Source organism: Emys orbicularis, chromosome 15, assembly GCF_028017835.1.
Source record: "Emys orbicularis isolate rEmyOrb1 chromosome 15, rEmyOrb1.hap1, whole genome shotgun sequence".
Classification (NCBI taxonomy): Eukaryota; Metazoa; Chordata; order Testudines; family Emydidae; genus Emys; species Emys orbicularis.
Window position 1 is genome coordinate 33,824,122 of NC_088697.1, and position 27,602 is coordinate 33,851,723.

The following is a 27,602-nucleotide window of genomic DNA, read 5'->3' on the forward strand; positions in this document are numbered from 1 at the left end:
CCATCACCCATCACTTGGAGAGGCTGCAGCCCTCTCTCCCTCCCCAAAGCCACTGCTCACTCCCCGCCTTCGCGGTTCTCAGGGGAGGTCCTGCCTCCCTCTCCGCTAGCTCCATCTTCCTCCCTCTCAGCCACAGCCTCTGGATTGCGCCAGCCCCCGCCCTGGGCAGCACCTTGGCATCCTGGCTCATAGGGAGAGGTGGGCGGGAGCAGGCAGCAGTCTGGTGTGGGGGACGGGCTCATTAGGCTTAGGTAATTCACCCACCTCCGCCAAGCCCTAGCCCAGGCCAGGCGCACAGCAGTCTTCTCCCCAGGCCCTGCTGAAGCCTGGGTTCCTGGGGCTTGGGGCTGGCTACGTAGATGAGGGATGCTCAGTAATTCTGGGGAGTCTGAACTCCGTGCTCTGGAGAAGCACACGAGGGGTCACACTGTACAGGGGGAAAGGAGAGGGGGCCGTTACTTGGTGCCCTCCTCGGGGTTCCCTTCGCCATCCGTCTTCCCTTCCTCCTCCGTTTTCTGGTCGTCTGTGTTCAGTTTCTGCTGCTTTTTCCTCCGCACGCACTTGACGATTACCAGCACCAGGATCACCACGGCCAGGAAGCCCCCCACTGAGGCCCCCACGATAACAGCCACCGTCGAGTCGCGCTCCGGGGGCACTGCAGAGACAGAACAGGGCAGGTGAGGAGGGAGGCCGGGGGGACGAGGGAGTCTGAGCAGCAGGGAAACCAGGCAGCTCCGGCCAGCACCAATGGGACTATGTTGGCAAATCCAGGCCCTGCCCTACCTTACGTGGAGTCTGATGGGAGGAAACGCGTGCAAGGCCCCACACACAGACAGGCCATGGTTGGGAGTGGGATGTGCTGACAGGCACGGCCTGGAGATGGGAGGAGCAAGCCCCTACGTAGCCACGTAAATCACACGGGCCACGGCTGGCATTGCCCCTGGGCCTGTGGGGGGAGGGCACACTGGGACCAGCCCCACAGCCAGCTGATGCTGGGAGGAGGGGTAGGGTAGTTTCCTTGATTGGAGACCCTGAAGTAACTGTCTGAGGAGGGACAGTGCTGCCCAAGCAGGCTGCAGATCCTCAGGCTCCACAGAGCCAGGCGATCCTCACCTTGCCCCTCGCTGCAGGAGTCCGTGTCAGAGCCCAGACCGGGACTCAGGAGCGCCCGGCTCCCAGCCCTTCGCCTGCCCCCACCCCCTGCGAATGCCAGTCGTCCAGCTGCTGCAGAGAGCTCCCTGGGGCTGGGAGGGAACTGGGGCACCGCGGACGCTGATCTGTGCTAACACAGACAGAGAAGGGGAACGACGGGAGGCCTCAGAGTCCCCCTCCTCCTGTCATCGCTCCCGGCCCGGTGAGGAGCCTGGCTCTGGGACCATGGCAGGGCCAATTCCCCAGGGGATGGAAACATGCCCTGACCTGTCGCACGCCCCAGAGACAGGCAGGGAGTGGCAGCTCAGCCCGCGGGCGGGGAAGGCCGGGGGTCACTTCCTGGCCCCCTTGGTGACAGTCACCAGCCAGACGAGCCCGAGTCCCCACTGAACCGTCCCTGCCCACGTCGGCCCGGTGAGCTGGAGCGGCCGTGGGATGTGGGCTGGGACGGAGGGGTGGGGCAGCGTGGGTCAGAGCAGCTGCCTACACTGTACCAGCTCTGGCCTCTGCTATCGCCACCATTATTCAATATAAAACAGCAGCCCCCCATCCCCGTCTGCCCCCCCCCAGCGCCCTTCCCCCCCGATTTGCCCCCCGCCCAACTCCTGCCGAGCCGGGCCGAGCCTGCTGCGCACCCACCTTCGGTGATAACCTTCAGGAAGATGCGGGCGTGGCCCCGGTGCCTGTCAGGCGGGTTCATCACGTAGCAGTTGTAGGTGCCCTCGTCCTCCAACTGCACCTGGTGGAGGGTGAAGGACACGTCGTTCTTGCTGGGGTTTCCGGTGAACTCCACCCTGTTCCCGAAGCGATCCAGCCGCCAGTGCACGATCTTCATCCGGAACTGCAGGAACTGGGCAGAGATGGGGGGCGGGGCAGTGAGAACGCCAGGGGGGCTACACCCATGCTGGTGCCCACAGGCCAGTCAGAGACCACAGCACCTCACCTCCTTTCCCTGGGGCACACACCGCTCAGAGCTCAGCTCCCCTGGCCCCGCTGGGATCACCCTGCCCTCGGACAATCACACAGCTGCCCCGAGAGCTACAGGGCCCTGAGCCTGACGGCGGGAACGGGAGGGAGCCCTTTGGTATCACGGGCTGAGAGTGGCCACCCTGGGTCAGGGCACTGGGAGCGAGGCTGCCAGCCGGGGCCAGGGCATTGGTCACTCATGGCTGTCTCCTGCCTGGGCTTTGCCCCAGCCGTAGCAGGAAAGTTTAAGCAAACCCAAGGGTCCAGCCAGCCGCTCACCACCTGGAGAGAATCCTTCATCTCTGGCCTAGAACCTACAACCCTCTTCTGCCTCGTTTCCAGTTAGTCTCACCCGCGGCTGGCCTGAGCAGTGGCCACATCCCAGGAAATGGGACATTCCCTCCGGACACAGAGGCCTTTAATACTCACATGGGAGTGGGATCTGGGTACCTGGATAGACCCAGTGTTGGGTCAGCGATCCCCGTCCTCCCATACCTTCCTCCACTCAGTGTGTCCTTCCTTCCCCTTCACCCCCAGGGAATGCTCTCAGGACCAAAGCCTGGGGCCTTGCTCTCTTTCTATTCAGCCCTTACACAGGCCTGGACTACGCTACGAACTGACATCGGCATAGCTACGTCTCTAAGCAGTGTGAAAATTCCTCCCCCTCCCCACCCGAGAGATGTAGCTACACCGACCTGACCCTGGTGTAGACAGCGCTAGGGCGACAGAAGAATTATTCCATCAACCTGGCTGCTGCCTCTTGGGGAGACCGCCTCCCGTCAGCGCAGACAGTGTCTACACTGGACGGAGCACTGCAGCTGGAGCTTCCCCTGAGCACACACTGAGACAACCTCAGAGCGAACCCCAGTCAGCAGCGGGACCCGCAAACAGGGTTGTGGGACTCGAATCTGTGTCGCCAACTCTTGACATTTTATAACAAGCCAAGTGACATTCGGGGTTTTCCTTAAAGCCCAGCTCCCAGAGTCGCCGGGGCAGGAGAATCTCAGCTTTCTTTCCCTTTTTTTAAGGCAGGAAGTTCCCAGCCCGCCTGGAGCAGAGAAAAGTTTGAAAACGAGACCCTGCTGGCTCCGAAAGCAGACTAGAGCCCCAAGTTAGTACTTTGGTAAATCTGATGATTTTAAGCCAGTCTCATGATTTTGGGGGGCCTGGCTCATGATGTTTGATGGTTCAGAGCTGGACCCACAACCCCCTGCAGGAGGTACTTACCAGCTCCTCGCTGCAGTTCTCACATTCCTGGTAAGTCCAGTTCAGGGAGAACAGTTTATTCTCCACTTTGTAGCAGGAGTTGAAGGTGCAGGGGAGGCGCACGGAAGAGCCATTCAAAGCACTGATGGTAGTTTGCGCCGTGATCTCCATGCCCAGCCCACAGGGCGCTGGTGAGAAGACAGGAATGAAACAGGAGGGAGGAGAAGAAAGGAAGAAGTGAACAAATACTGAAAATTGCAAGCACTAATGTCTGTCCCACCCCTTGGGGGCTGTGGGCCTGGCCTGCTGGTGGAGCTGTCCAGGGGGCGGAGAGACCGGCAGGTACACAAACACACACATCACGGCTGCTGTGGCACTCTGGACACGGTCATAGGAAAAGGGGCTTTTCCAAGGGACGCTAATCAGCCCACAGCAGCGCACTGACCTCTCAGCTCCCCCCATTGCCAGTGGCAGGGTGATAACGTACCCGCTGACTCGGACACAAAAGACAGACACAGCTTGATCCCAGATTGGCCCGTCTGCCCCTTAGGGAGAGCTGACCTGAAAGGACCTGCCTGAGTCCCTGGCTAGAGAGAGGGCTGTGTGTATGGGATAGTGGGATAACCCATCTACATGGGATTTGAACGCAAGCCTCTTGCTTGGTTTAGCAACCCGTCACAGCCCCATGCTCCATTGCCCTGCTGCCCAGCCCTTCCCCACTCAGCACTGACTGCAGGTGAACGCTTTTCACGGCCACTTAAATCAGGTTTGCTATGCAGAGGCCTGGATGAGCTGCAGTGGCCCGGATGCAGCATCAGCTGTGCAGGGCTCAGTGCCACATCCGCTGGGGAAATTGATGGCTGCGCTCATCAGATTTCATTCCCGGCAGGACGCACTGGGGGAGTGACCAGCCCCTGCCAGCGCTGGCCTCTGGGGGCTGCAGGGAAAATGCAGATTCACTTTATTTTCCCCCTTAGCTGGTGTTTGAGCAACACTCTCTTGCTGGAAGTCAAGCGGCCAAGCGGCCAGATGCTCCTGCTGGCAGAGAGGGGGCAGAGCTGGTTTCTGCAGTGGAGACCATGCTGCAGCGCAGAAATGGAGAGATTAACACACACAGCCCTGGGGCAGCATGGCATAGCGCTCCCTCTGCCTCCCACTCCCCACACATCCCCCTCTCCCTGCACCCCCCACATCGCCTCGCCAAGCCCCACCCTGGCTCTCACCCACTCTGTTGGCCAAATCCAGAACTGGGGAGAGCAGAGACCACAGTGGCTCATGCTGCTCACAGCAGGGCCAGATCTGCGCGTCTCCCCTCTGCTCGCTCACTCCTCCTTTCTGACTCTCCCCTGCCAGACCTGTAAGGGCAGGATCCCCACTGAATTCCCCGGAGCGCCTGCAGGTCCCGGGCTGTGCTGGGAAACCCGAGGGCTGATGCCATCTGATGGCTCTGGGACCACGTGGGTCCCCCTCTCTCTGCTCTCGTCCCTGCTGTTCTCAGCTCTGGTTGGGGAGTGAGCCCGGCTGTGCTGTGGGGCAGAGCCCAGCTGGCAGCTTCCCCACCGGGACAAGCTACATGAACACTGAGAAGTTAAGCAGAGGGTAAGAGGCTACAGGAAAGGGGCTAAGGAGCTAAAGTGGGGGGGCACGGGCCTTTCCCCACTGGGCAGCACACCCCAATGCAGTGCTCAATGGGAGGGGTTTGGTGTAATGAGCAGGTGGGTCATTGTTCAGCATCTGGGTCACAGAAACGCACCCCCAACCCACTCAGCAGAGGCCCAGGGCTGAACCGGCCACCCCCCAAGTTCCCCTTCCCTGCTGCAGCCTGGAGCCTGGCCCGGCACAGCTGATGCTGCATCCAGCCCTGCTCTATGGAGAGGGACATGCATGCCGGTCTCGAGCATGGCCGAGCCAGCACCAGATTCATACACCCCCACCCCCAATTGCAATGCTTGAGGCAGCCAGATCAGCACCCCATGACAGTCAGGGGGTTGGAGACCCTGTGCGAGAAGAAGTAGGGGCCCCTTCCCCCAGGACACAGCCCCAGCAGGAGGGTCTGACTCACTGCGTTTATGGCTGGTGCAGGACAGGAGCCGCTCAGCACCTGCAGCCGCAGGCTTTTGCCAGGCATTTCTGCCAACGCGCTTTGGCCCTCCTGGGCTGTGCTCGGCGGGGAACTGCACTGCTCAGCCCCACGGAAAGCTAGGTCTCTGCAGCCCCCCTCCCCCCCCACAGGCTGCCATGGCACACAGGCCTGACCTCACACGGGGCCAGGGCAGTGTCGCTAGGAGTCGTCCTTGGAACCCAGAACCAGGACAGGATTCATGGGAGCGGGCTGCACGTGGGTAGCAGACAGCTGGCTGGCCTAGGCTGAGCAGGGCCTGTCTGACAATGCGGGACCAGCTTGGCTTCCGCTGCTGTTCTAAACGCTGCTCTCGCTGACCTCTCACAATGAAACCGTGTGGCGGGAACCTGCTGACCGAGACGCTGGTGTAGCTGAGCCAGCTAATTTGCTCCCTGCCCGTTAGTTTCTGGTGCTGGGGGGAGAGGCAGGCGCACAGCTGGGTTTGCAGCAGTGGCAGCTAGGAAACCTTTTGTCTTGTAATCTGAACACATTTGATCACTATGAGATACCCAATCAGCAGCCCTGTAGCATCCTTCCAGGTTACTGCTCCGGGGAAGGCTGAGAAGCTCCTTCCAACAGACTTTGGAAAAGTGAGATCCAAACCAGAGCCCTGGCACCTCAATCCCACCTGTGAAGAGCAGCCCTAGAGCTGACGGATTGCAGCGAAGGGGAGATCGGAAAGAGCTGAGCGCCGTGGGCCGGGCAGTCTCCTCTGGGCCTTTGGAAACTGTTCCTGCTTCTGCAGATGGCGCTTTTAAACGATTTAAAGGTGCCGTACACAAAAAATGAAGCCATAGCAGTTCGGCAGCTAAATACCCTACAGCACACACCACGTACAACCCCAGCCCGGGCCAGTCCAGGCCAGGGCTGCTGCGACAGGCCGTGCTACCAGAGGGATGCTCAGAGAGCACCATGGTGAGTGCTGGCGAAAGGCAGCCCGGGCAGGCGGTGTGCCCTGGGGAGTGATTCCTGTGGGCTGAATGCCAGGCTGTGGGAAGAGCCTCAGCCCGGCCTCTTGGAGAGAGGAAGGGAGGAAAGAATCCCTAGCACCAGGCCCGTGGGATCCATGTTGACTGGGAGAGGGAAGCTGGAGATGGCAAAGTACAGCACCTGAGCACAGAGCATCCTGAACCACTCCAGCTACTGCAGCAGTTGTCAGACAGGCTTCCACCCACTCGGCTCTAGGGGGGCGCGGTGAGCTGACCTGGCCAGCACCGGGGCTTGGGCAGTGTTTGCAACATGGGCTTAGGCTCAATCAGAAAAAACCTTGCCAGGTGCATTCAGTGCTGCAGGCTCTGGCCAGGCCGTGGCTGCAGACTCAGCTCATGTGGGCCCAGCCCGACACTCTGACCAGCCTGTGAACATCGTCACTCAGCGATGGTGACGCGCTCAGTGAGGGAGGTGGCGAATCCTAAACTGAGACTGGCTGGTGCCTTTCCCTGTCCGATAACCCTGAGGGCGACCTGCCCTGCTGGGACACGGAGCCCTGCCCCACGCTTTGCTCCACAGGTCTGTGGGCACGTCCGGCCACGGGGTTCTCAGAGGCACGACCCCCAGGCACCCCCCCGGGACCGTGGGAGAGACGATGCCACGCAGAGTGTCCTTTGGGGCTCTCGGTGAAGTCAGAGGGGGTTGCGATATGCCCGCTAGCCACCTGGCTGAGGTCTGACAGTGTCACAGCTAAGGGCTCCTGGGAGAGGATACAGGGGACACCACGTGGCACACTCAGCTCCTCAGTGTAAACACTTGTATTCCTCTCCATGCAAACACCGGAGCACGCAACATGGGCTTTTTCCCCAGAGCTGATGGGCACTGCCGGGAGCCCTGTTAATGCAGAGTCCATTGATTCCCTGCTGCTGATAGCTTTAGACTGCTTCCTTCCCGGATCTCCACACTGCCCCACATGCCCTGTCCCCTTACGCCCCTTTCCCCCAGTCTTGGGGGGTAGCATTACCCGCAGCCTCTCCAAAGCGAACAACAGGCAGGGGTCCTAGTCATTGAAGATGGGGAGTTGCTGTCGTTTTTGTCCTCCATTTCCCAATCTGTCTGAAAGCAAAGTCCCCCCCCCCCCCCCGAACACTACTTATGTTTTAGTCTGACAGTCTCCTGCTTGCAGGGAATCAATACAAACAAAAAGCTGCTGACACGCATTCCTGGCTCCATGGCAGGGCAGAAAAGCACGGAACGGAGCCCAACAGGCCAACACGCCGCACACCCTGCTCCCCACCAGCAGCCAACGAAACGAGGGGCAGCCCCTCGATTGCATTAAAACACACACCACACCCGTTCGACACTTTGCCTTTCAACCTGCCGGATCAAAGGAGCAGCACCCCCAGCCGTTCCACCTGCACCAGGCACTACCCCACCTACAGCAGGCACCCTTGGAGAGACTGCAGAGAGCTACGCAGGCCGGCTTAGAGACGCAGACACAGCCACGGAGCCGACTTTAAAAAACGGTTACTTTCTCATCTGTCACGTCAATAAAAACTGCACCTTAGCCCCTCTCTGTCCCCAGCCGCCGTCCCTCACGCTCCCGCCGCGGCCCTTCCCCGGGATTCTGTCTGGGGGTGATGAAGCTGCATTCAGGAGGATGGTGCTCCCCAGCTGTGGGCTGCTGGGTCCCTGGCGGATGCCTGCATGCAAGATGTGCAATAGACACTTACCCAGAGAGACAAGCAGGCTGAGCCCAGTAAGGCACCAGGTGAGCCGGACAAACCAAGGCTCCTTGCTCATTTTCAAGGACCTTTGTGTATGGCGAAGATTGTGCTGTTTGTTGTGGCTGCTTTTTGTTGCTGTTGTTTGGCTTTGTTTTTTTCAAGTGCACTGGGTTATTTCCAAGACACATATAATTTTAGAGCTGCTTTATTTCCCAACCTCCAATATGGCCGGCTGGAGGGTTGCTGCTATTAAAAAAAAAAAAAAAGCAGTAAATTTTATGGTTGGTGGATTCCATCAAAGGACATGGGAGGGCATCAAAATTTCCTCGGAAGCAAAGGAACATGCTCTCAGCGTCTCTCCTGCTCTGCACTCTGGGAGGTGGTTCTGGTGCCTGATCCGGTTTAAAATTGCCACCTTATCAAAGAGCAGAGTGGGTTTCCTCCTGAGCCAGTTAGTGCCTGTGATGAGGGCAGGAAGGGCTGTATTACTGCAAACTGTTAGTCTCTCTTCACCTTCTGGCCTAAGTAATCTGCAGGGTTTATTTCTCCTACAGAAACTCCCGGCGTGCTCTGGTGATTATCACGTTAGCTAAGCACATACCTGAGCGATGCAGCCTGTGTTCTGGCTCAGTTTAACCCCCAGCAGGCCTGCCCACCATGCCTTACGTTGTGCAGGCTCTGTTACCTTGGGTGTTATCTCGCAGCTTCCCAAGCCCTGCCTGGCTTCCCTACAGCAGAGAGTTACTTCCTGCTAGACCTTGCGCAGGTGTGTTGAGTTGGAGGCAGGAGATGGGCAAGGGGCTGACTGCCAATCACGCTTTCCAGGGAAACACCGGAGCTCTGGCATAACAGCTGTTTGGCAGTGGGGTGAGGAGAAGACCCCTGGTAGGGCAAACGCTGCCCTGGGCTCTGACGGGGTTTCCCTTGTTTTCCCCACAAAAGGAGAAGGGAACGGGCTCTTTGCTGAGCCAGCAGTTCCCCTTCCCCATTATAAGGCTGTGACATCCAGGCCCTAGGCTGCAAACCACCACCCACCCTCCTTAACATCTCCACACCCAGCTGCTAACAACCTGAGCACCGCTATCCCAGGAGCTAATAAACCACCAGACACAGGGCCCTAGCGGCCAGCCAAGGCAATGCAGCATCTCCAGCGCAGAGCCGTGGTATGGGCTCTTACTGGGTGGGCGGAGGCAGGGGCAGCTTTCCTGGAAGAAAGTTCTGGGGCGAATGCAGTTCCCTTTGCTAAGGGCTGGAGAGGAACATGAGCGCTGCGATCGCCACCCACTGGCATGAAGACATGCCAGGAAAATCTCTCGCGGCCTAGTGGAGACTGAAACATACGTGGGAACTCAGCTCCCACCCAGCCATGGACTCTGAGCCTTGTTCTGCAGAGCATTGGGGAAAACGCAGCCAGGCCAGAGAAACGACGCTGCCATCAGCATGCAAGCTCGCCACACACTGCTCTGCCCAGGCCCCAGTGCTGGCTAGCAGCCCCCTTGCTATTACAGCCCTGGGCCTCGCCTGTGTAGGGCTCCTGCTCTAACGGGTCAGTTAGGTGCATGCCACTTGCGTCACGTTTCCTGTGGCCCAAGCCCACATCTGAACTCCGTTCATCACCCATCCCGGGGAGCATCAGCCACACCTGTCTGGGGCTGCCCCACTGACAGACCATGCAGCAATGAGTCCCTCTCCTAGGCTCTGGGGGCAGAATTCTCCTCCAGCCACGTGGATGGAGCTTGCCCACCTCTGGCCTTTCTCTCCTGCAGAGCACAGCCCGCTCTGGCTCTCCGCGTGCAGCAGACGCCAGGCGGTGCCGAGACCAGGCTCAGCCCAGACAGAGGTAAATCACAGCTCCGTGTGGCCTCTGAGAACAGCTTTGGCTGCAGCAAAGGGTGCGCGCTCACTTCCCCCATCCCAGACAGCATGACTCTCACTGCTGTTCTTCCCAGTCGGTGCAGAGGGGGCAGGCAGTGAGGGCTCAGGAGCAGGGCGAGCATCCGACCCGAATGGCTACAAGGTGTTCCCAGCTACTCCATGGTTCATGCCATGGGCGTGTCCCGGACTGACTCTGCACCTCAACCAGGCTGATGGGCTCTCCAGGGCCTGGGTGCTCCACTGGGACATTCGCTCCCTCGGTAGGGAGCAGCATAGGGACATTCACGCAGCACCCGCCCCCACCATACCTGGGACTAGCCCACCCTGCCAGCCCCTCGGTTTTTCACCAGCACTGAATTCACTGATGGGCGGGATGAGGGAATGGGATCTAATCTAACGCCCAGGGGTAAATGAGTACGGACGGGGAGGGAACTGATGCTGCAGGACCCACCAGTAACGCCCTGCACTTTGGCTCGCCAGCCAGGAAGCAGAGGGAACACTCCCACGGAACACATTCCCTAACATGCGGGCCCAGCTTGGTGAATCCCAGGCACCCAGTGGATGAGTGAGGCTTGCTGGGCAGCCCCCCGGCAGTGTAGCACTTGTGTATCCCCTGGCTCCTCCCCTCCTGGGCCTCTGAACTGACAGGGGCTCCAGCCTACAGCAGCACGGGAAAGGGCTTTAGTCGGTTGAAGCTGGGGAGAGTTCGTACATCATCCATGGAATGCATGTGCTGGGAGAAGCCAGGGCATGGGAATCCCTACAGACACCATGTCCCAGCTGTGACACGAAAACCAGCCTGTGAGATGCAAGCACATGGCCTTTGCTCCGAGGACATTAACCTGTTCCCCTTTCCCACATAGCATAGTTTGCGTGGTGGCGTTGATCCGTGTGCAGTAGGGAGCACAAGGGTGCTGGTCCCCAGGATGTGGGAGGGGGAGTCCATGTGTTCCCTACTACACAGAAATCAAAGCCGCCTTCTGAACCATGCTGTGTCGAAAGGGGAACAGGTTAAGGCCATCTTAGCAGAGGCCACCTTCACTGAGCAGGGGAGAGGTCAAACCACTTGCATGGTCAGTCCTTTGCGCACAGGAGCTCAGGGAATAAAGAGGACAGGAGCACCCGTGTCTGAGGAGCAGGCTCCTCGTCAGGCTAACGAGGTGCTCAGCTCCGTTCCCTCCTGCCAGGCAGGACTCAGCGGACAGCAGCACTCGTGCAGGATCAGACTCCCAGCTGTGCTCAGCACCTCCTTCCTTGCCCTTATGCTGGCAACAGTCCATTGCTCAGCTAGGCAGGCAGGGAAACTGCCATGAACTGACACGCTGGCACCGTCGGCCGGCCCAGGCAGTCAAAAATCACAAATTGGGCCCCCAGAATCATGAGATTGGCTTAAAAGTTGTGAGATTTGGGGTTGGGTTTTGTTTTCTTTGCCTTCAAGTGTCTAAGCCTTTAGGTTGCACTTGGGTCCCATTTTCAAGCTTTTCTTTGCAACCATGAGGGCTAGAAGCTCTCGCTTGTTAAACGAAAGCTGAGATTCTCCTACAGTGACAGGACTCCCAGAGCCGGGCTTCAAGACAAACCCCAAATAGCACGAGACTCGCCCTGGAGTCAGGTTAGCAAAACTGTGGGACACGAACAGGGAAGCGTGTGTGTGTGTGTACACACACACACACACACACACACGGTGCAGGGCTGAGCACTGCCTATAGTTTGTAAAGTGCCTCGTGACCCTGCCAGAGAGAAGGCACCTGAAGTATCAGATTATTCATTAAAGTACAGGATTATTATATACTAAATCACTAAGCAGATCTATTGATTGTGTAGCATGAAGTCTCCCAGCTACAATGAATAGCCCCAGGCATTCCTGTCTGGGGCACTGTTAGCTCTGACATAACAGGCCCTTAGTCATTACTTACAGCTTTCTATTTGTTTCAACTTCAATACAAATTTGTTAGCATATTTTTTAAGCCACTCACTCTGGTTCTTCTGCCTCACCAACAAAAAATGAGTGGGGTGGCAATGTGAAACAAACGACCGCAGCATATAGCAACTTTTGCTGCATTGGCCCATGTGCCAGCGCTCAGGCTAAGAGTAGAGAGTGGTCCCCCATCCTTTCCAGGAATGCAGCGAGCCCATCTCAGATCACTGCACGTGGAGGTGTCAAACATCTATATATAGAGCCTGGAGGGAGAGCTGGCCCCAGCAGAGGCTGTGCTCTGGGAGAAGGGTTCTAACCCCAGCGCAAGGGAAGAGACCAGGGCAGGGCAGGGAGCCGACCCCCTCAGAAATAAGGGGCTGAACCAGTCCCGTTGTTTGCTAGCAACTTGGAACCTCAGATGCAGATTTTGTCCAGGTAGAACAGAGTAAAAGCCCCTGCCCCTGGCGTTACAGATCTGGAATATTCCTAGTTATTGCAAGTGTATCAATGGAGACACAAACACATGTAGGGGGTGGTGCTGCACGTCTATTTACACACACAGAGCACTGGCTTTGCTACAGTTCCACTGAACTATTTCCCCAGGACGTTGGGTTGCTTGTTTCCCATGTGGCTCTGGTGGAAGGTGCCAGGCTGGCAGCCTGGCGCCCGCTCGGTGCCCATGCAGCAGGCCAGCCCAGGCAGCTGCAGGGCACCCAACACCTGATCACCCCCTCCTCCCTGTCTGGAGGTGGGACTCTCCCTGGAGTTCTCTCTCGCTGGGTTTTGACGGCACCGGCCAGAGCTTGGAAGCTCTGCCACAGGGCACTGCCCGCCTGCAGAATGAGGGTGAAACCAGAGCAAAGTCCATTTACCTTCATCGCCCTCCTGTGCCCCACTCCTGGCCCGCCCCAGTTAGCAAGGAGTGCCCTCCCACTGCCCTGTCGCAGGCCAGGCCATGCTGGGCTCATGGCGCAGATGCGAAAGCAGCAGCAGCCCCATCAGAGTGTGAAGTGACCCTTTCGAAAATGTCCTCAGTGAGCAGCAAGTCTACACAGCGCTGGGCATAGTGGGGCCCGGTCCTGGCTGGGGCTGGCAGGTGCTGTCACAGCACAAATAGATTATAACCTGGACAGCGAGTGTGATATGGCCCATGCCCTGTACAGACTGAGAGGCAGCCCTGTGGCACGCTGACGGAGTGGGTAGAGTTTGTCCCTGGGGGAGGTCAATGTCCCTGGCTGTCGTGCCAGGCTGGGCTCAGAGGTGCTTTCCCCCCATCCAGGGCACAAGGGAATTCCTCCTCTGGGCAGTTGGACTTTTCACAGGTTTTCTTGCTTTCTTGGGCTCCTTCATTGCACAGTCTCCCCTCATCCAGCCATTCCACTGGGATCTTCTTCCTCTGCAGCTGGACGTACACGTTGTTCTCCAGCAGTGCAGTGCCCGCCCCATGGAAAGCAGCAGAGGGGCGCTGCAGGGAACAAAGTGCAAAGCCATTAGCACTGTCAGAGCCAGAGGGCTGTGTTAGGCCTGAGCCATACTAAAAAGGTGGATCAACCCAACTACGTCGGTCAGGTCCCCCTTTGCGTTGCCTTGCAGAGAGAGCAGATCCTGCCTTACACAGAGAGTTCTAGAGAGTTTGCATCCAGAAGTCACCCTTGGTATTACATCCCCAATCCCCCATCACCTCCAAATAAATGGGCTAGAACCCCACAGCTGGCCTGGAGGCAAACTGCCCACACTGTGCCCTGCAGTTGATATCAGTGGGGTCATGCCAGTGCATGGCAGGCCCTGTGTTTTGAGGAGACCCTGGTCTCCTCTCCTGCCCCAGCTGCTTGGACCTCCTGACACAGAGCTCACCATGGTAATGTAGGTCGTGTCCGTTCTGCTCCCCAGCTCTGCCTCCTGCCCAGCCTGAAGCATCTCAGCACAGGGAATGAGGGAGTAAATGCCTTCCTGCCAGGAAGATCAGAAAGAGACTCAGGCCCTGCGTGGCTTGTGACATGCCCGTTCCAGAGGCTCATTTCAGCTGGTGAGCTCTCCAGAGCAGAACCAGGCAGCCTCTGTTTTGAGAGTTCCCAGCATCTGGTGGGCAGGATGATAGACAAACGCTGAATAGCTCACCGGAGGGCCCAGCTCTGCTCCAAACTCCTCGGCCTGCTCCCCTCCCCACCCACTCAGACATGCTGGGCAAGGGGCAGGGGGGGTCACTTGCCAACACAGCTGTATCAAAGCAACCACCAGGGTAACCTGCATTACAGTAAATAAAGTGCATGCTGGCCGGCGGAGTCCCCAGCCTGGGCAGACTGATGCTCACTAACTTGTGACAACCACCAACACCAAATGCTGCAGAGGGAGCTGTGTAAAGCCCCCAATACACATCCAATGGGGCAGTCCTCGCCTCTGGGGGGAAACACCTTCCTGACCCCAGGGAGCAGCTCATGCTCTGAAGCATGAGGATTGAGCACATTGATCAGCTTATCCTAGCTAGTGTCACTGCAGAGGCGACTCTTGTGCTGGCTAGGATTCATACTCAACTCCTTGCCTTCATAGTACCTAGTGTCAAAAAAACCTTGCATCCTCGGATGAAAGTTGAACAAATAGATACAATGTTAGACAAAGTAAAGGGCCTGTTTATTCCTAATGGGACAACAGACCCCCACAAACCCTGGGAATGCAAAGCCCTCACCTCCCACTGAAGTCTATTCAGCTGTGGGTGTTCAGGGCCTCTGTACCTTTAAGGCCACAACAACACTTTACCCTTCTCTGGTGCTTGTCATCTGAGGACATCAAAGCACTTCACAGACATTCATTAATGAAGCCCCATGCATGTTAAGGCAGGATCATGATCCCCATTTTGAAGACAGGGAAACTGAGGCACAGAAGTGACATGACTTGCCAAGGTGGCTAAAGTGGAACTAGAATCCCAGAGTCCTGGTTCCCATTTCCACGGCCTAACCACTAGCTTACACTCCCTGCACTGCCCTTCCATTAGTTATATCACACACAGTCGTCTGTTCTAGAACGTAGCAGCTCTTCTCCCACGTCCCTCCGATACCACGATAAATCCTACACCAGTCCTGGGCTGCAACAGCAACGAAGTGGCTGGGACAGAACATTGTCACAGGCCCCACACCTTCTGCTTTGAAAATAAAGCTCTCCCCTCTGCCTGGGCATTTAGGGAGCAGCAGGAGCCCATTAGCTCACTTTGCTCCATGGACATTATCTCCTAATTAGGAGTCAGGCAGGATGGAATTATCTGGGGTTAATTCCAATCACCTCCTAACTAACGCCAATGATACAGCAAAACAAATGCCAGGCTTTCCTTACTGGCCGTAGGCGTGTGTGAACAGGCGCATTCAGTGCCTGGGGCAGGCTGGATAGCAGCTCGGCTGTCCCGAATCCTCCTTTTATTCCAGGAACTACCCTCTGGATTCTGGCGTTTCCCTGTTACAGGGTCCGGCAACATTAGCCCCACTCAGCTTGGCAAGCAGAGACTGAGCTCTCACCTCTGCTTTATCCCGGCTGCCGTCATCCCGACTCCTCGACAGGGGCCCGCTCTCCGTAGGTCTGGAAGGAACGTCAATTGCATGCAGGTGAAGAGCTGTGCAGGCTCCCCCAGGAGCCGCCATCTCCACCCATCCCCTCCATACCTGAGGGTGTTAATTCCAGAGCTAGTGCCTGGCTCTGTCTGCATTTCCCCTGACACTCTGGCCTTCCCATTGGTCAGGAACCCTTGGTGACAGAAAGGAGCAAGGAAAGGCCAAGTCCACTGCTCAGCCATTCCATACCGGTGAGTCTGGGCCTCTGCCCATGCTCAGGTGTGGAGGGACTCTCACTCTGAGTGACTGGCCTTGCATCTACCCCAGACACCTTGGCCTCGCTGCAGCCTGTGGTGCACAGAAGTGCTCCAGCCCCATATGCAATTGCTACAGCCAGGGATGCAGCTCCCCCCCATCCACTGGGGCCAGGCAGGGGCACATGGGCCAGGCTATTTGGGACCCCAGCACTCCGCCTCCCGTCCCTACCAGACAGGAGATCTGTCTGTGGAACCAGGGCAATGTGGGATCAGGCATGTCAAGAAGAGGACACCCCCTACCCTCCCTGCCAGTGCTCCTAGAATAGGCGGGTTCGGCAGGGACCGGGAAAGGAGCACGGTGTGGAACCCCAGGAGCAGCCCTGCAGTGGTGAGAGAGGAGAGGGCAGGGCAAGCCCATCAGACACAACTGAGCCACCAGGGGGCAGCAGAGGATAGTGTGTGTGGTCACCCCAAGCTGTCACAGGCCAGGATTCCCCAGGTGCTGAAATTCAACCGCATCCCGCCAGCGTCCCCCTCTCCCATCCTGGCCTGTGGCAGGAGATAACCACCAGGCAGGATGATGCCACACCCGCCCTGCAGCCGTGGGAGCCAGGACCTGTTACCTCTGCTTCTGCAGAAACTTCTTCAGCCCCAATCCCAACAAGAGGGCCAGGAAGGTGGTCGCACAGACGTAGCCCAGGATGGCCCCCCAGCCACTGCTACCGGTGCTCTCAGAGTACTGGGCCCCTGCAAATCCGGACCCTTGGGGGGTGAGAGACACATGCAGCAGGGTTAGCGATGTCTCTGCCCCAGCACACTAGCCATCAGGAGTCAGTCTCTGCCCAGCCCATGCTGACGGATGCCCAATACTGGGGAGGGGCACATCACCCCCAAAGGCATTCAGGGGAGATGGCTGTCTCCTCCCCTTTGTAACAGATTGGTGAGTTCCCACAGGACTGGGGCAGAGATCCGTTCCCAGGGAGCATAGCACGGAGCCTGGGGGCTGCACAAACCCAGGGATTTCTGCCCAAGTTCTCACACTTGGTGGCAAACCTGCCCTGGTGAGCCAGCATCACACTCCTGCTTGCACATCACTGTGACTGCATAGGGCTGCAGACGGCATGACCCACGGGACCCTCCCAACACAGACCCATCCTGGGCCAGGCCAGACAGGCGTAGCTGGCACTAGAGACGGAAGGGCAGGGAGGCACTTGGCTTGGGGAAGGGGAGGCTGCCCCAAGCGAAGGGGTGAACCGGTGAGGCTGCTGTGAAATTGACCGATAGCCAAGGGAAGGCATAAGCTAGCAATGGAGGGCGCATACCTCTCCGTCCAGCAGAGGCCACATGCAGCACCGTGTAGTTTTTGAAGACACTGCTCCGCCCAAACACCCGGATCTCGCAGGTGTACGTCCCACTGTCGTCCGCCTGTACATCCTGCAGCCTCACAGAGCCGTTCTTGCGGGCCACATCCCCCAGCCACTGCACTCGGGGCCGGAAGCGTCCCACAGGAACGCTGTGGTTACTGTAGTAGTAGAAGACCATCTCCTCCTGCAAGGGGATATGGCTCGTCATGTGACCAAGATAAGGGTGACATGTGACTGGATGCCAAGACACTCCCAAGTGTGAACTTAGTTCCTCTGAATATCCTCCCCGTCTGCTGCTCCGCCTGGCACCCCCACCCATACGCCTTGTCCTGCCCTGGCGGGACGCTCTTCCGGGGTGAGCGGTATCACAGCCTAGGTCCCACTGGCTCTCTGTTGAAAGGCCCAACAAGGGGTCAGTCAGTCCCAGTTGATATGGTGGATTCTGTAACTTGAGCACCTAGGAACTGGGCTGAGGTGCATCACCTCACCCAGCGACCTCGGCACAGCTGTCAGCTGGGAACAGCCTCTCCCCCCCAGGCTGAGTTGGATTTCCAGCTCCCTTAGAAATTGCTGCTCTCTCTGAGCTGGATGTGCTGAACACTATCTCTGCCCCCAGGCGTCCCATTTGTCCTGGACCTGTGGTGCTACCCTGGGCCCTTCCCGGCAATTGGACTCACCGCCTGAGTACTGTTTTCCGGCATATGTATCCAGTCCACTTTGGTCACATTCCAGTCCCCTGGCACCAGGCTTTGGAAGAAACATTCCAGCAGGACAGAGTCCCCTAAGCGAGCCTTCAGCTCGGGGCGAGTGATGACCAGGCCAGCCACCACCCCACCATTCTCTGCAGGCACCAAGGAACGAAGAGGGATGAGCCCAGAACTGAAGAATCCAGCACAGTGCAGAGAACAGCAGTGCTGCCTAGATCAGCCTGGGCAAGCCAGGTGCCTGCTCATCCTCGAGACATCCCTTCCACCCCAAAGAGACCAACCCCCTCCCCGCATCCAGCCTGGCAGACCCTGCTCCCTTCACACAGGCAGGGCCCTTCCCCACCCTCTGACTGCACAAAAGCTGCACCCCTGACCCAGCTCCTTCACAAAACATCACCAAGACATGGGGCGCCAGGGCAGTTCCTTCCCGCCAGAGGGAGGGTCCCTGCAGCTGTTTCACTGCCAGAGCCAGCCCTGGGGCCAAGTCTCCCCAGGCTGCTGGTAGAGTCATAGAGCCTCCCGACCGACCGTGACATCCAAGCCAGCAGAGTGGGCTTTCCTTCTCTGCCCTCCCAGCAGCACCAGAGAGGGAGCCCTGGGACCCGGTCGGTGGAGGTGAGGGGCATTTCAAAGGACTGGAAGCAACGTCACATGCAGGCCCACTGCTTTGCACACGTCACAGCTTGTTACGCCCAGACTGGGGCCTTGTCCCTCCGCACCCTGAAGCCAGGGTGATGCCATGATGGGCTGCTGCTAACCTGGCCTCTGGGAAGTGGGCAGAGCTGAGGATGAAGTGCTAGGTCTGCTATTGCCCCCCTAATGGGCATGGCCTCCCCTAGGGCCATGCTTCCGATTCACGCCTCGTACCCTCCATGGCAGGGGCCCGTGGTGCAGCCAAGACACAAACTAAATGCTTCTGGCCCAGCCATTCCTCAGGACAGGGTCATTGCCGCGAGCCCCCAGCACTGCTGCCCTGGCACCTCGCCCTGGGAAGATCCCTTTTACCAAATCTTGGGGTGGAGGGGTGTCAAAAACTGCACCCCAGGATTCATACTGGGCTTGCGCCAGCTGGGACAGGACGAGGCCGCTTCGCTCTGCTCCACAGTGGCAGCCTTAGCGCTGCCAGTCCAGACATTCCAGCTAAGCCGGGCAGTGCAGCCCCACAGGGCCGGTACTCCCAGCAGGGGAATCCCGGCCTCACTTCCTGTCAGCGGAGGCACGTCTGCAGGGAACAGGCAGTAGGAAAGCACTCCTCACACGAGCCCCAGCCATGTTGGTCTTTTGAAGCAGAGGGCTCTGGTTCCTCATGAATGGCTTTCGTTTACCGCTGCCTATCACCAGAGTATCTGAGCACTCACACTCTAACGCAGTTCCCCTCCCAGCCCCCCGGGGAGGCAGGGCAGGGCTATTATCTCCATTGTGCAGAGGGAAACTGACACAGAGACTAAGTGACTGGCCCAAGGTCACATAGGAAGTCTGTGGCAGAGCAGGGATTTGAACCCAGGTCCCTAGGTCTTAAACTAGTGCTCTGACCACTGGACTGGCCTTGCATCCTTGTGGCGAGGGTCATTCTAGCACCCTCAGCCTGGCATAGCACCGGGGCATCGGCTGCATTTAGTGTGTGAATGTCAGTTCTCACAGCCCTTCCCTGGTTGCTTCCCCACCCCCGGCCCTGAAGCTCTCAGACCCAGCTGGCTGTGTCCTCGGCTTGTTTGCACAAGCAGTGACACAGCTATTGCCCAGGAGGCTGCTGGAGAACCCTGGCAGAGGAAACGAATGGAGCCGCGTCAGTGTCCTGGCCTATGCTAGCACAAAGCGCAAGCTGGAGACCTGAGGCACAGGAGGGGTACATGACTTGCCCCAGGCCACACTGACTCAGCAGCAGGCCTAGAAGAGTTCCAGGCACCCAGACCCATGAGCTCCCTCACAGTGGATGGCCTGGGCTCTGAAATTCACTGTCATGGGGATCTCTAAGCAAAGGGAGGGGAAAGCAGGCAGTGTTTCCAGGGGTGCAGGCGAGGGGGGCAAAAGCAGGATCTCCGCTTACCCAGTGACATCAGTATCCGCATGAGCGTCAGGGCAGGTACCATTCTCATTTCACTCTAAAAAGGGGAGAGACAAGTTAACACCGTCTGCATGGGCCCCTGCTCTCTCCAGGGGATGCACAGCACCTTAGGCACAGCCTTGGCCCAAGCTTTAACAAGACGCACACCCGAACCATGGCAAAGCAGGGGCCAGGTGGCAGGGGACTTTCTGGTGACTGCGCTATTGCGTTGGTACAAACTCCCTTCAGGTGACAGGCAGGGCTGGAAACAACCCCAGAGAGTAGAGCTCCCACCTTCGGGAGCAGTTCCCTCCATCACTCAGTCTAGTAATTGTATCACAGCCACATCCCAGCCTATCGCCCACAAGAAGGTGATTCAGAGATGAACTAGGTTGCTGGACTGACACTTCCTTTGCTTTCACTGAGATGGATTGACCTATACTCCCTCAGCCTCAGGGATTTAGTTTAATGAATCCACCAAGTCCCAGCCATTACAACAGTCTTTGAAAACCAAGAGGCAGCTGTCAGATACGTTTCTGGTTTGAGACAACTCTGAGCTACGTGAAGGGGAAGTTGACGAGAGCTCATGCTCTGGTTTTAAAATTTCCTTTTGCGTAATGAACTTTGAGCTTGGTTTGAGGCCTAAGGTTTCTGTAGAAATAGGAGGTGGTTAGGTTGGGTTCGTTCACAGATGCTGAGGCAGGTGATAGGAAGTAAGTGTTTGTCTGAAGATTAAGGCGTCTGGATTGTTAATATCAGCATAATCTCCCTGTTAAAGAGTGCTCCGGAAAAGTCTGAGCCCCCCTCAATGTGGTCAGATCACACAGTAACACATTTAGTCACTAGCAACAAGGGCTGGATTTCAAACAGTGGAAACCTCTATAAGGAGAACTTCTTTTGGGACACCTGAAATGTCCCATTTTTTACTAAATTAATAAAAAATTGTAATAATGACTGAAAGTTTGTTCCAGCTGCATTTCTGCATCAGACAGAATTAGCTCTGTGTTTACAGGAACAAATCAGTGGAAGAAGCATTCAGTGTGACACTTTGTGTTCCAAGAAAGTGTCTTGGAACACAAAGCTGAATGAATGCAGGTACACTCAGAGCTGTGCTTTTGCTCAGCATCTGATGATGAACTCTTTAAGAACAAGAAGTTCTTGGGAAAAAATCCTTCAGTCTGTGAAATACACACAAGTGTCACTGTTGAATCCAAAGCTGGCAATAGCAAGAGTAGCAAACTATACACAGACAACACATGTACAGTCTCGTGTGAGAATTTTGTTACTCTAAAAACTGTCACCACTAAATCATCCTGTTTTTTATTTTGAAAATCTTCTCCCTTTCTGTCTGTCTCTCATTCCTGTGGCCCTGGACAAGCCAGTGCCCCTAAAACAAATTTCAATATGATTTTGAGATGGGGTTTATCAATCCCCAAGAAACAGGGATGCTAATGAAAAGGAGCTAGAGTAAACCTGCCTCGTGTAGTTGGTTTAAAGTAAAGTCGTGTTTATTCCTGACCGCTCTCAGAGAATAAAAATCACTGCTTTCAGCACTGGCGCAGTAGGAAGCAACGAGTGACCAGTCCGGGGTATTTAGATGGCAAGCTCCATGAGGCAGAGACTGTCTCCTTTGTGCTCTGCAGAGCTGAACACCCAAACAACAGTAACCAGTGAAAATGGATGGTACACACCTGGGGATGTAAGAGAGAGTGTGTTGTCTGTATGCATGTGCTATGGAATGGTCTGAAATGATAAAATGCTGGGATAGTACAAAACCAATCGGGAGAGGAAAATTCCACACCAAGTCTGCAGATCCTCACTACAAAGGATTTCACCTCTTCTCACAGACAGACATCGCTGCAGATTTCTTTTCCTCATGCAACTGTAGTTGCACAGCTCCGTGAAAACTGATAAAGCCCCTGCGGCTCCCGGAATGGAATCCAGAGCCATCACCAGTTGCCACAGATGCAAAATTGCTTTTGAGATTGAGAAATGAAGACTTTCCAAGCTGCTCGAGTGCTTGGCTAAATACAATGGTACAAAATGGACCCTGCCTTCCATTGTCCTCTGTGTGTTTGTAGGATCAAAGTCCAGCTAGCAGTAGCAAGGACCTCTGTAATTCTCCTTGCTTGTGCTTCTCAGTAAAAAAAATGTTTGTAAAAAGAATTAAGTATTTAGAATCTGCCTATTACAGTTCTGCCTGAGAGGTCTAGCCTGCACTCAGGGCTTGCTTGGAGCATGTGTTGTACGTACATATGATAAACAAAGCAAAGCTTCATGCACACAGCTCCAAAATCCCTGGCTGCAGCATTCCCAGTGCAGGTTGGTCACGCTCCTCCTAATTCTCATGTGGGGCTAGATTGTCATAACAGCATCTCCAGTTAGGCACTTAAATAGGGGACAAGTTTCCAGAAGTGCTCACTATCCAGCAGCTCCTATCGTGACACTTATGGCCAGAGATTCAAAACATCTCAGCACCTAACAGGCCCCCAACCACTGAGCTCATTGGAGAATCTGACTCTTAGCATCACCAAATCCTCCATGTATTTATTACCTTATTACTCAGAATCCCATCACTGACTCAGTTTATGTATTTCCGCACAGCAAATCTGGCAGCAGGTGCTGTGTGTTGCAACTGACAATGGAGTTAGCTCATTGGGGTTCTGTCAAGTACATGATGACACTAAGATATCACAATCCTTCCATGGTATAATTGTCCCTCGCGAGAACCTTAACTCAATGGATTTGGAACCAACAGTGCCCTTCTGTTCTCCTGCTATTGAGCATTGGGAGCTTTCAGCTGCTAGGTAGCTGAGCTCAGAGCATTTAAACATTCCCGACCTCTGCTCTCAGAAAGAAAATGAATAAAAATTATTCAGGCACTCACCAGACAGTTTGTAGCAGACCTCCAGCTTCTCACGCAAAGTGTTCTCCGCTGACTAATTCAGAGACCTACAGAGCTTCTACGATGGCCTAAGCGAATCAGATGCTTGAGGTTGCACGTGCGGATTTACAACGTAGTCTGTTTCAGATCTATTTGTCCCATTCGCAGGGAGATGGTCGCTTTAAAGTTAAAAGGGGAAGGTGCTAACAATCAGAAGGCAGACAGGGTTTTGGTGAACAAAGGGGAAGAGGATTGTAGACAGATACTTGTAGATACACACAGCACTCACATTACCAGGGGAAAAGCTGCTAATCACTACTTAGAACGTGCCTGAAACCCAAACTTTTAATCACAGCAGACCGCTCCAATCAAATTTACTAAACGTATCCTCTTAATGGGGCCACAGATCCTCAAAATTCAGCTCCCTGGCCTCCCCTCACTCTTAGCCTGAGCTCCTGGGACAAAATAAGTTATAAAATAACCAGCTCAAGGAGGGATGAGGCTCAGAACCCCAACGCATACGGTCGCTGTATGAATAGTATAGCCCAGCTTATGTCTTTGTGCCAAGAAGCCGCTATTTAAATGCTAACTTTTATGAAGTCATGTGTTTGATGTCATGCCACTAGCTTTACGGTTTAGATTCTGAATGGAAAGGCAGGATACTTGGCATACACAGTTATCTGCTCTGTTGACAATTACCTTCCCCACCCTAACTCCCAATTTCAACAGCATTGTAAATCGGGGTCCTAGTGGGGAGCCAACTATGGTCACTCAATTAGGGTGAACTGCAAAGAATGGGGCAGATAATCCTCATAAAACTGGTGGATATTCCAATACTTAGATTTACCAAGCCAGCACAAAACAGCTTCTTTATTACCTTACTGGTTACTCAGAAGTTCAAACACCACAGTTCCCTCAGGCCCCCATCCAGGTGCACACGTCAAGTATGGTGAAAATTTCTGTAAAACTTATTTCCTCATATAAAAAAAGGGTTCTACCAATCCCAAAGGATCGGACACATTACCTCCCAGGTTAATGAATATTCCAGATCTTACCCAAATACACGCTACAGCCCATTCTTATTAAACTAAACTTTATTAAAAAACAAGAGAGAGTCTGTTAAAAGTTCAATACGCATACAGACATGAGTTCAATTTATTGAGGTTCAGATTCATAGCAGAGATGGTGAGCTTTGTAGTTGCAAAGAGTTCTTTCAGAAATAGTTCATAGGTCCAATGTCCAAAATCATATTCAGGGCGTACCAGCATAATTGGGACCTCAATCTTGTGCCTCAAACTTCCCCTGATGAAGCCTAAGCAGATCTGTGATGACAGAATCAGGACCCAATGATCTTTTGTACAATTTCATGTCTTTTGACAAGTTGGAGTTCAAAAAGTAATTAGCATGACTTTGAAGGAGGTCCATCACCAGTACTTAGCTGTAGAATTAACATAAGGCCATTTGCTTGTTCCTCCACCATTCACAGATTATTTTCTATACATTTCAAAGAGAGATGACTACAGAGATATCCTGTGTTTAAAATTTATTTAAATGATAGGATGTTCTTTTGACTTGAACTATCAGAATACAGCACAGGCAGGGACTGTTGATTACATCTTGACCCTACTCATACATATGTAAATACACAAAAACATAAACATTATCTCCCCATGTCTTTTGAGTTTTTGCAGGATGTTTAACCCTTTCTGGTCATGCGTCACAAACATATATCCTGCTTCACTTCTTTCCCTACATGGGTATTGTTACACTGCTGGTGTGATCCATCCAGAGCTGGATTTCCATATAGCTGACAAAGTAAGAGCCAAATTTTACTCTGACACACATTCTAAATTCAGAGCAAAGCCACGAGCTTCAGGAAGTTAGTATCACTTTGTACCAGCGTAATCGAGCGCAGGATTTGGCCATTGTTTGTAAATGCTTTGGCCTCCCTTGCAGTGAAAAGTTCTGTAAAAACGTGAGGTTATTTCTGCAAAGCACTGAGCAGTTAGCTACTGCCCAGACCGTAAAACCAGATCCCTTTAGCTTGCCAGTAACTTTTGGTTTGGACAGTCACTGCATCACCAGTAAGTGCAAACTTATAAAAACCCTTTAGCTACGGAAGGGAAAAATTCTTATCATTGTGCGTTGTGGTCAAGGCAGCTACCAGGAGCCAGCCCTGAATACCACGTTGCTATGCTACTTAAAGACACAGCCTCTGGACTAGACAGTCAGATTCATATGGCACTACAGCTTACACCCCATTGATGGGCTACATAGCACCATGCTGACAATGAGACACCCGTGCCAGAGTTTGTGGATGGGGATTGGAGTATGTGGTCTCTCTTCTATTTAAATCTGCTCCTAAGCATATTTCCCATCATCACCATGACTCTTTCTTAAGCTCACAGCGATCAGTCAAGCCAGATATCTTCACAAGCTCCTCTTCAAACTCAGCCACCTGTCTGCCTATTTCTAGCCAAATAAAGAAAAATGTGGCCTGGAATGAAACAAAATGATATATTGGCCATGACACAGCAGCACATCTACAGCGAAAGGGATCATCCAGCTAATGCCACACAGAGAAAGCAAGTGGGATAGCGGAGATGAATGTCACTGCTTCCCCCCTTCTCTCTCTTTCTTATTGGGCAGGGTTGGTGAAAGAAGATACTCCACCCCTTGCAGACTATGGGGCAGCAGTGAGGTGGCCAGCCTGCCGGTAGCTTCGTAATTCCCCATTCAGCACTTGCACATGTAAAAGTTCAAACTCACTCCTGAAGTTACAGCAAGTTTTGAGCTGCAGAGTATTATGGCAACTCCGCCAGGCCCCAGCCCAATGGGTATAGCAGGTGGGACAAGGCTCTTTACAATACTCTCATTTAACGAGAGACTGGGATCTTTAAACCTGCCTGCTGTTGTGTAAATGCAGGCACCAAATGCTTAGGCTTACAGGCAATCAGAGGCACAGGCGGACTGCCGGAATGAGGCAAGCCACTTCTCAGTTGAAGAGCAAAGGAAGGGGTAGGACAAGATACAACTCTGTTCCCATCTAATTCAATGGTAACACGCCCAGACTTGCACAGAAGCAGGAGGGGCACCCAGAAACCCAAGAGTTCCACAGGCAACATCAGAGTTGTGTGCCGAGGTGCAGTCCCTGCAGAGGGGGACGCACGCAGGAAGACGCCTGCCTCTGTTCGTCAGTCTGGGAGCTGTACTGGGGTATCCCATGCAGCCCTCAATGGATGGAAGCTATAAAATGGACTTCCTGAGATGGCAATAAGTGGTAAGTATTGCTCAGCCTGTCCTGGAAACATAAGAATACAGAGCCTTGTATGTTATCCACACTGCTCCTTGTCCCACAGGACTCTGCTGCTCACTACAGAGACAGGTCAGAACTAAAACAGGAGACAATACTATGAGCATAGCACCGCTGTCCTCACAATACTTATTGTTGGAGCTGCGGGTGGAGGAAAAGTCAGGAGAATTTTCGCCCCCTGAAGCACTCAGTGATTACCCAGCCAAGCAATGCACTGAGCCCTCCCTCTGTAATGTGCATTAGTATTTGCTAATATACTGATGCACTGTTCACCTCATTCTGCAACTTCAGAGCCTCTCGGTAGTTTCCTCTATCCACCCATGAATTTCACAAGACTCACTAGACACCTCCCGGCCTGTCTATGATGAAGGCAGCTACATATGGAGGCATTTCACTTTATGGACCAGGGAAGCTCTCTGCACCATTCTCCTCCACTCGCAGCTCCATAACACTTGTAGAAGAGAAAATAAAATGTGACAAGTGCGACGGCTAACAATGTCCATCAATGTTCAGTGCAGGCAGATGCTGTCTGCCCTGCTCAGCACAAGAGAGACAGCCACTGCAGCATTAATGGTCACTTTTGCCATTTCGAAGCCCACTGAGCAGAAGTTTGTTCAGCTGTTTTCTCAACGTCTGAGCCTATGAAAAGGGGAGGAATTTGGTGGTTTTTACAATAGAGCCCAAAGGGTTCTTTCCTTAGACATTGCCCTGAGATAATGGTCCAGGCAGACGGAGCTGGGGGCACCCTAGCCACTATTTGCCATTATTAGAGGGGAAATAGCCGCAAATTAGTCACACTTCATTTTTTACAAAGAACTTCATTCTAGGCACAGAATTACCTGGTGCTGCAGATTGCTGGGTAATGAAGATTCAAAGCAAATAATACCAGGGTTTCATTACAATGCAGCTGGCAGCTTTTTAAAACCTTAGCTGAAAGGAGGGGAGGCACAAGTTGGTTATTCCATCATTATAAGGCAGATGACACCAGGAAGCAATGAAAAAGCAGCAAGCTCCTTTCAGCCCACACTCAGATACGTCCTTTGCCCAGTGGGCCAAATCCAGCCCTCAGTTATGCTGGTGTAACACTTCAGCAAGGCTGCACCAGTGTAACACAAGACACTTTTGCTAGATGTGTCTCAAGACCACCTGCTTAAGGCGCTACCTCTCACTCCTAAGCAGCCTGTGCTTTAGGCAATTTCAACTTAAGGAAACTGGAAGACAGTCATGTGATATAGGGAACAATCCGACAGACACAAACTCTACACCAGAGAATGTGCTGAGTCAGATTGTTAGGAGAGAATGAGCTTGTTTAATTGGAAGCACTGTGGTTTCTTTAAATTGAAAACTGTATTTCAGGTTTATCTGCCTCTGCCTTAAGATATTGCCAAGTGGGTTTTGAATACAAAAGACTTACTTTTTTTCAATAAATAACAAGATTTTAAAATCATCATTCCTATGGCTGAATAAAAGTTGATTCTCCCATCTCAGAATTCTTCTCCCAACGCGCCAAGAGCCACTGGGTATCCAAGGGTCCTAGTGGCCTTCTGGAAGGGATTTTCAATACTGCACATTCTCCCTTCATCTGCAGCTTTGGCCTTCCA

The 27,602-nt window shown here is 54.4% G+C and overlaps 2 protein-coding genes across 2 annotated transcripts; both read right to left on the reverse strand.

Moving 5' to 3' along the window:
* Nucleotides 1-455: 455 nt before the first annotated feature.
* Nucleotides 456-8,179, reverse strand: SCN2B (sodium voltage-gated channel beta subunit 2). Its single transcript, XM_065417306.1, has 4 exons — nt 8,110-8,179; nt 3,346-3,512; nt 1,792-2,002; nt 456-655 (listed from the first exon to the last, which is right to left on the reverse strand). Exons 1-4 carry the CDS (start codon nt 8,177-8,179, stop codon nt 456-458), a joined length of 648 nt encoding a protein of 215 aa, XP_065273378.1.
* A 4,939-nt stretch (nt 8,180-13,118) lies between these two features.
* JAML (junction adhesion molecule like) lies at nt 13,119-19,856 on the reverse strand. The gene is made up of 7 exons (XM_065417070.1): nt 19,808-19,856; nt 17,731-17,894; nt 17,012-17,237; nt 16,313-16,451; nt 15,400-15,460; nt 13,751-13,846; nt 13,119-13,361 (listed from the first exon to the last, which is right to left on the reverse strand). The coding sequence occupies exons 1-7, from the start codon at nt 19,854-19,856 to the stop codon at nt 13,119-13,121; spliced, it is 978 nt and encodes a 325-aa protein (XP_065273142.1).
* Between the last annotated feature and the right edge of the window lie 7,746 nt (nt 19,857-27,602).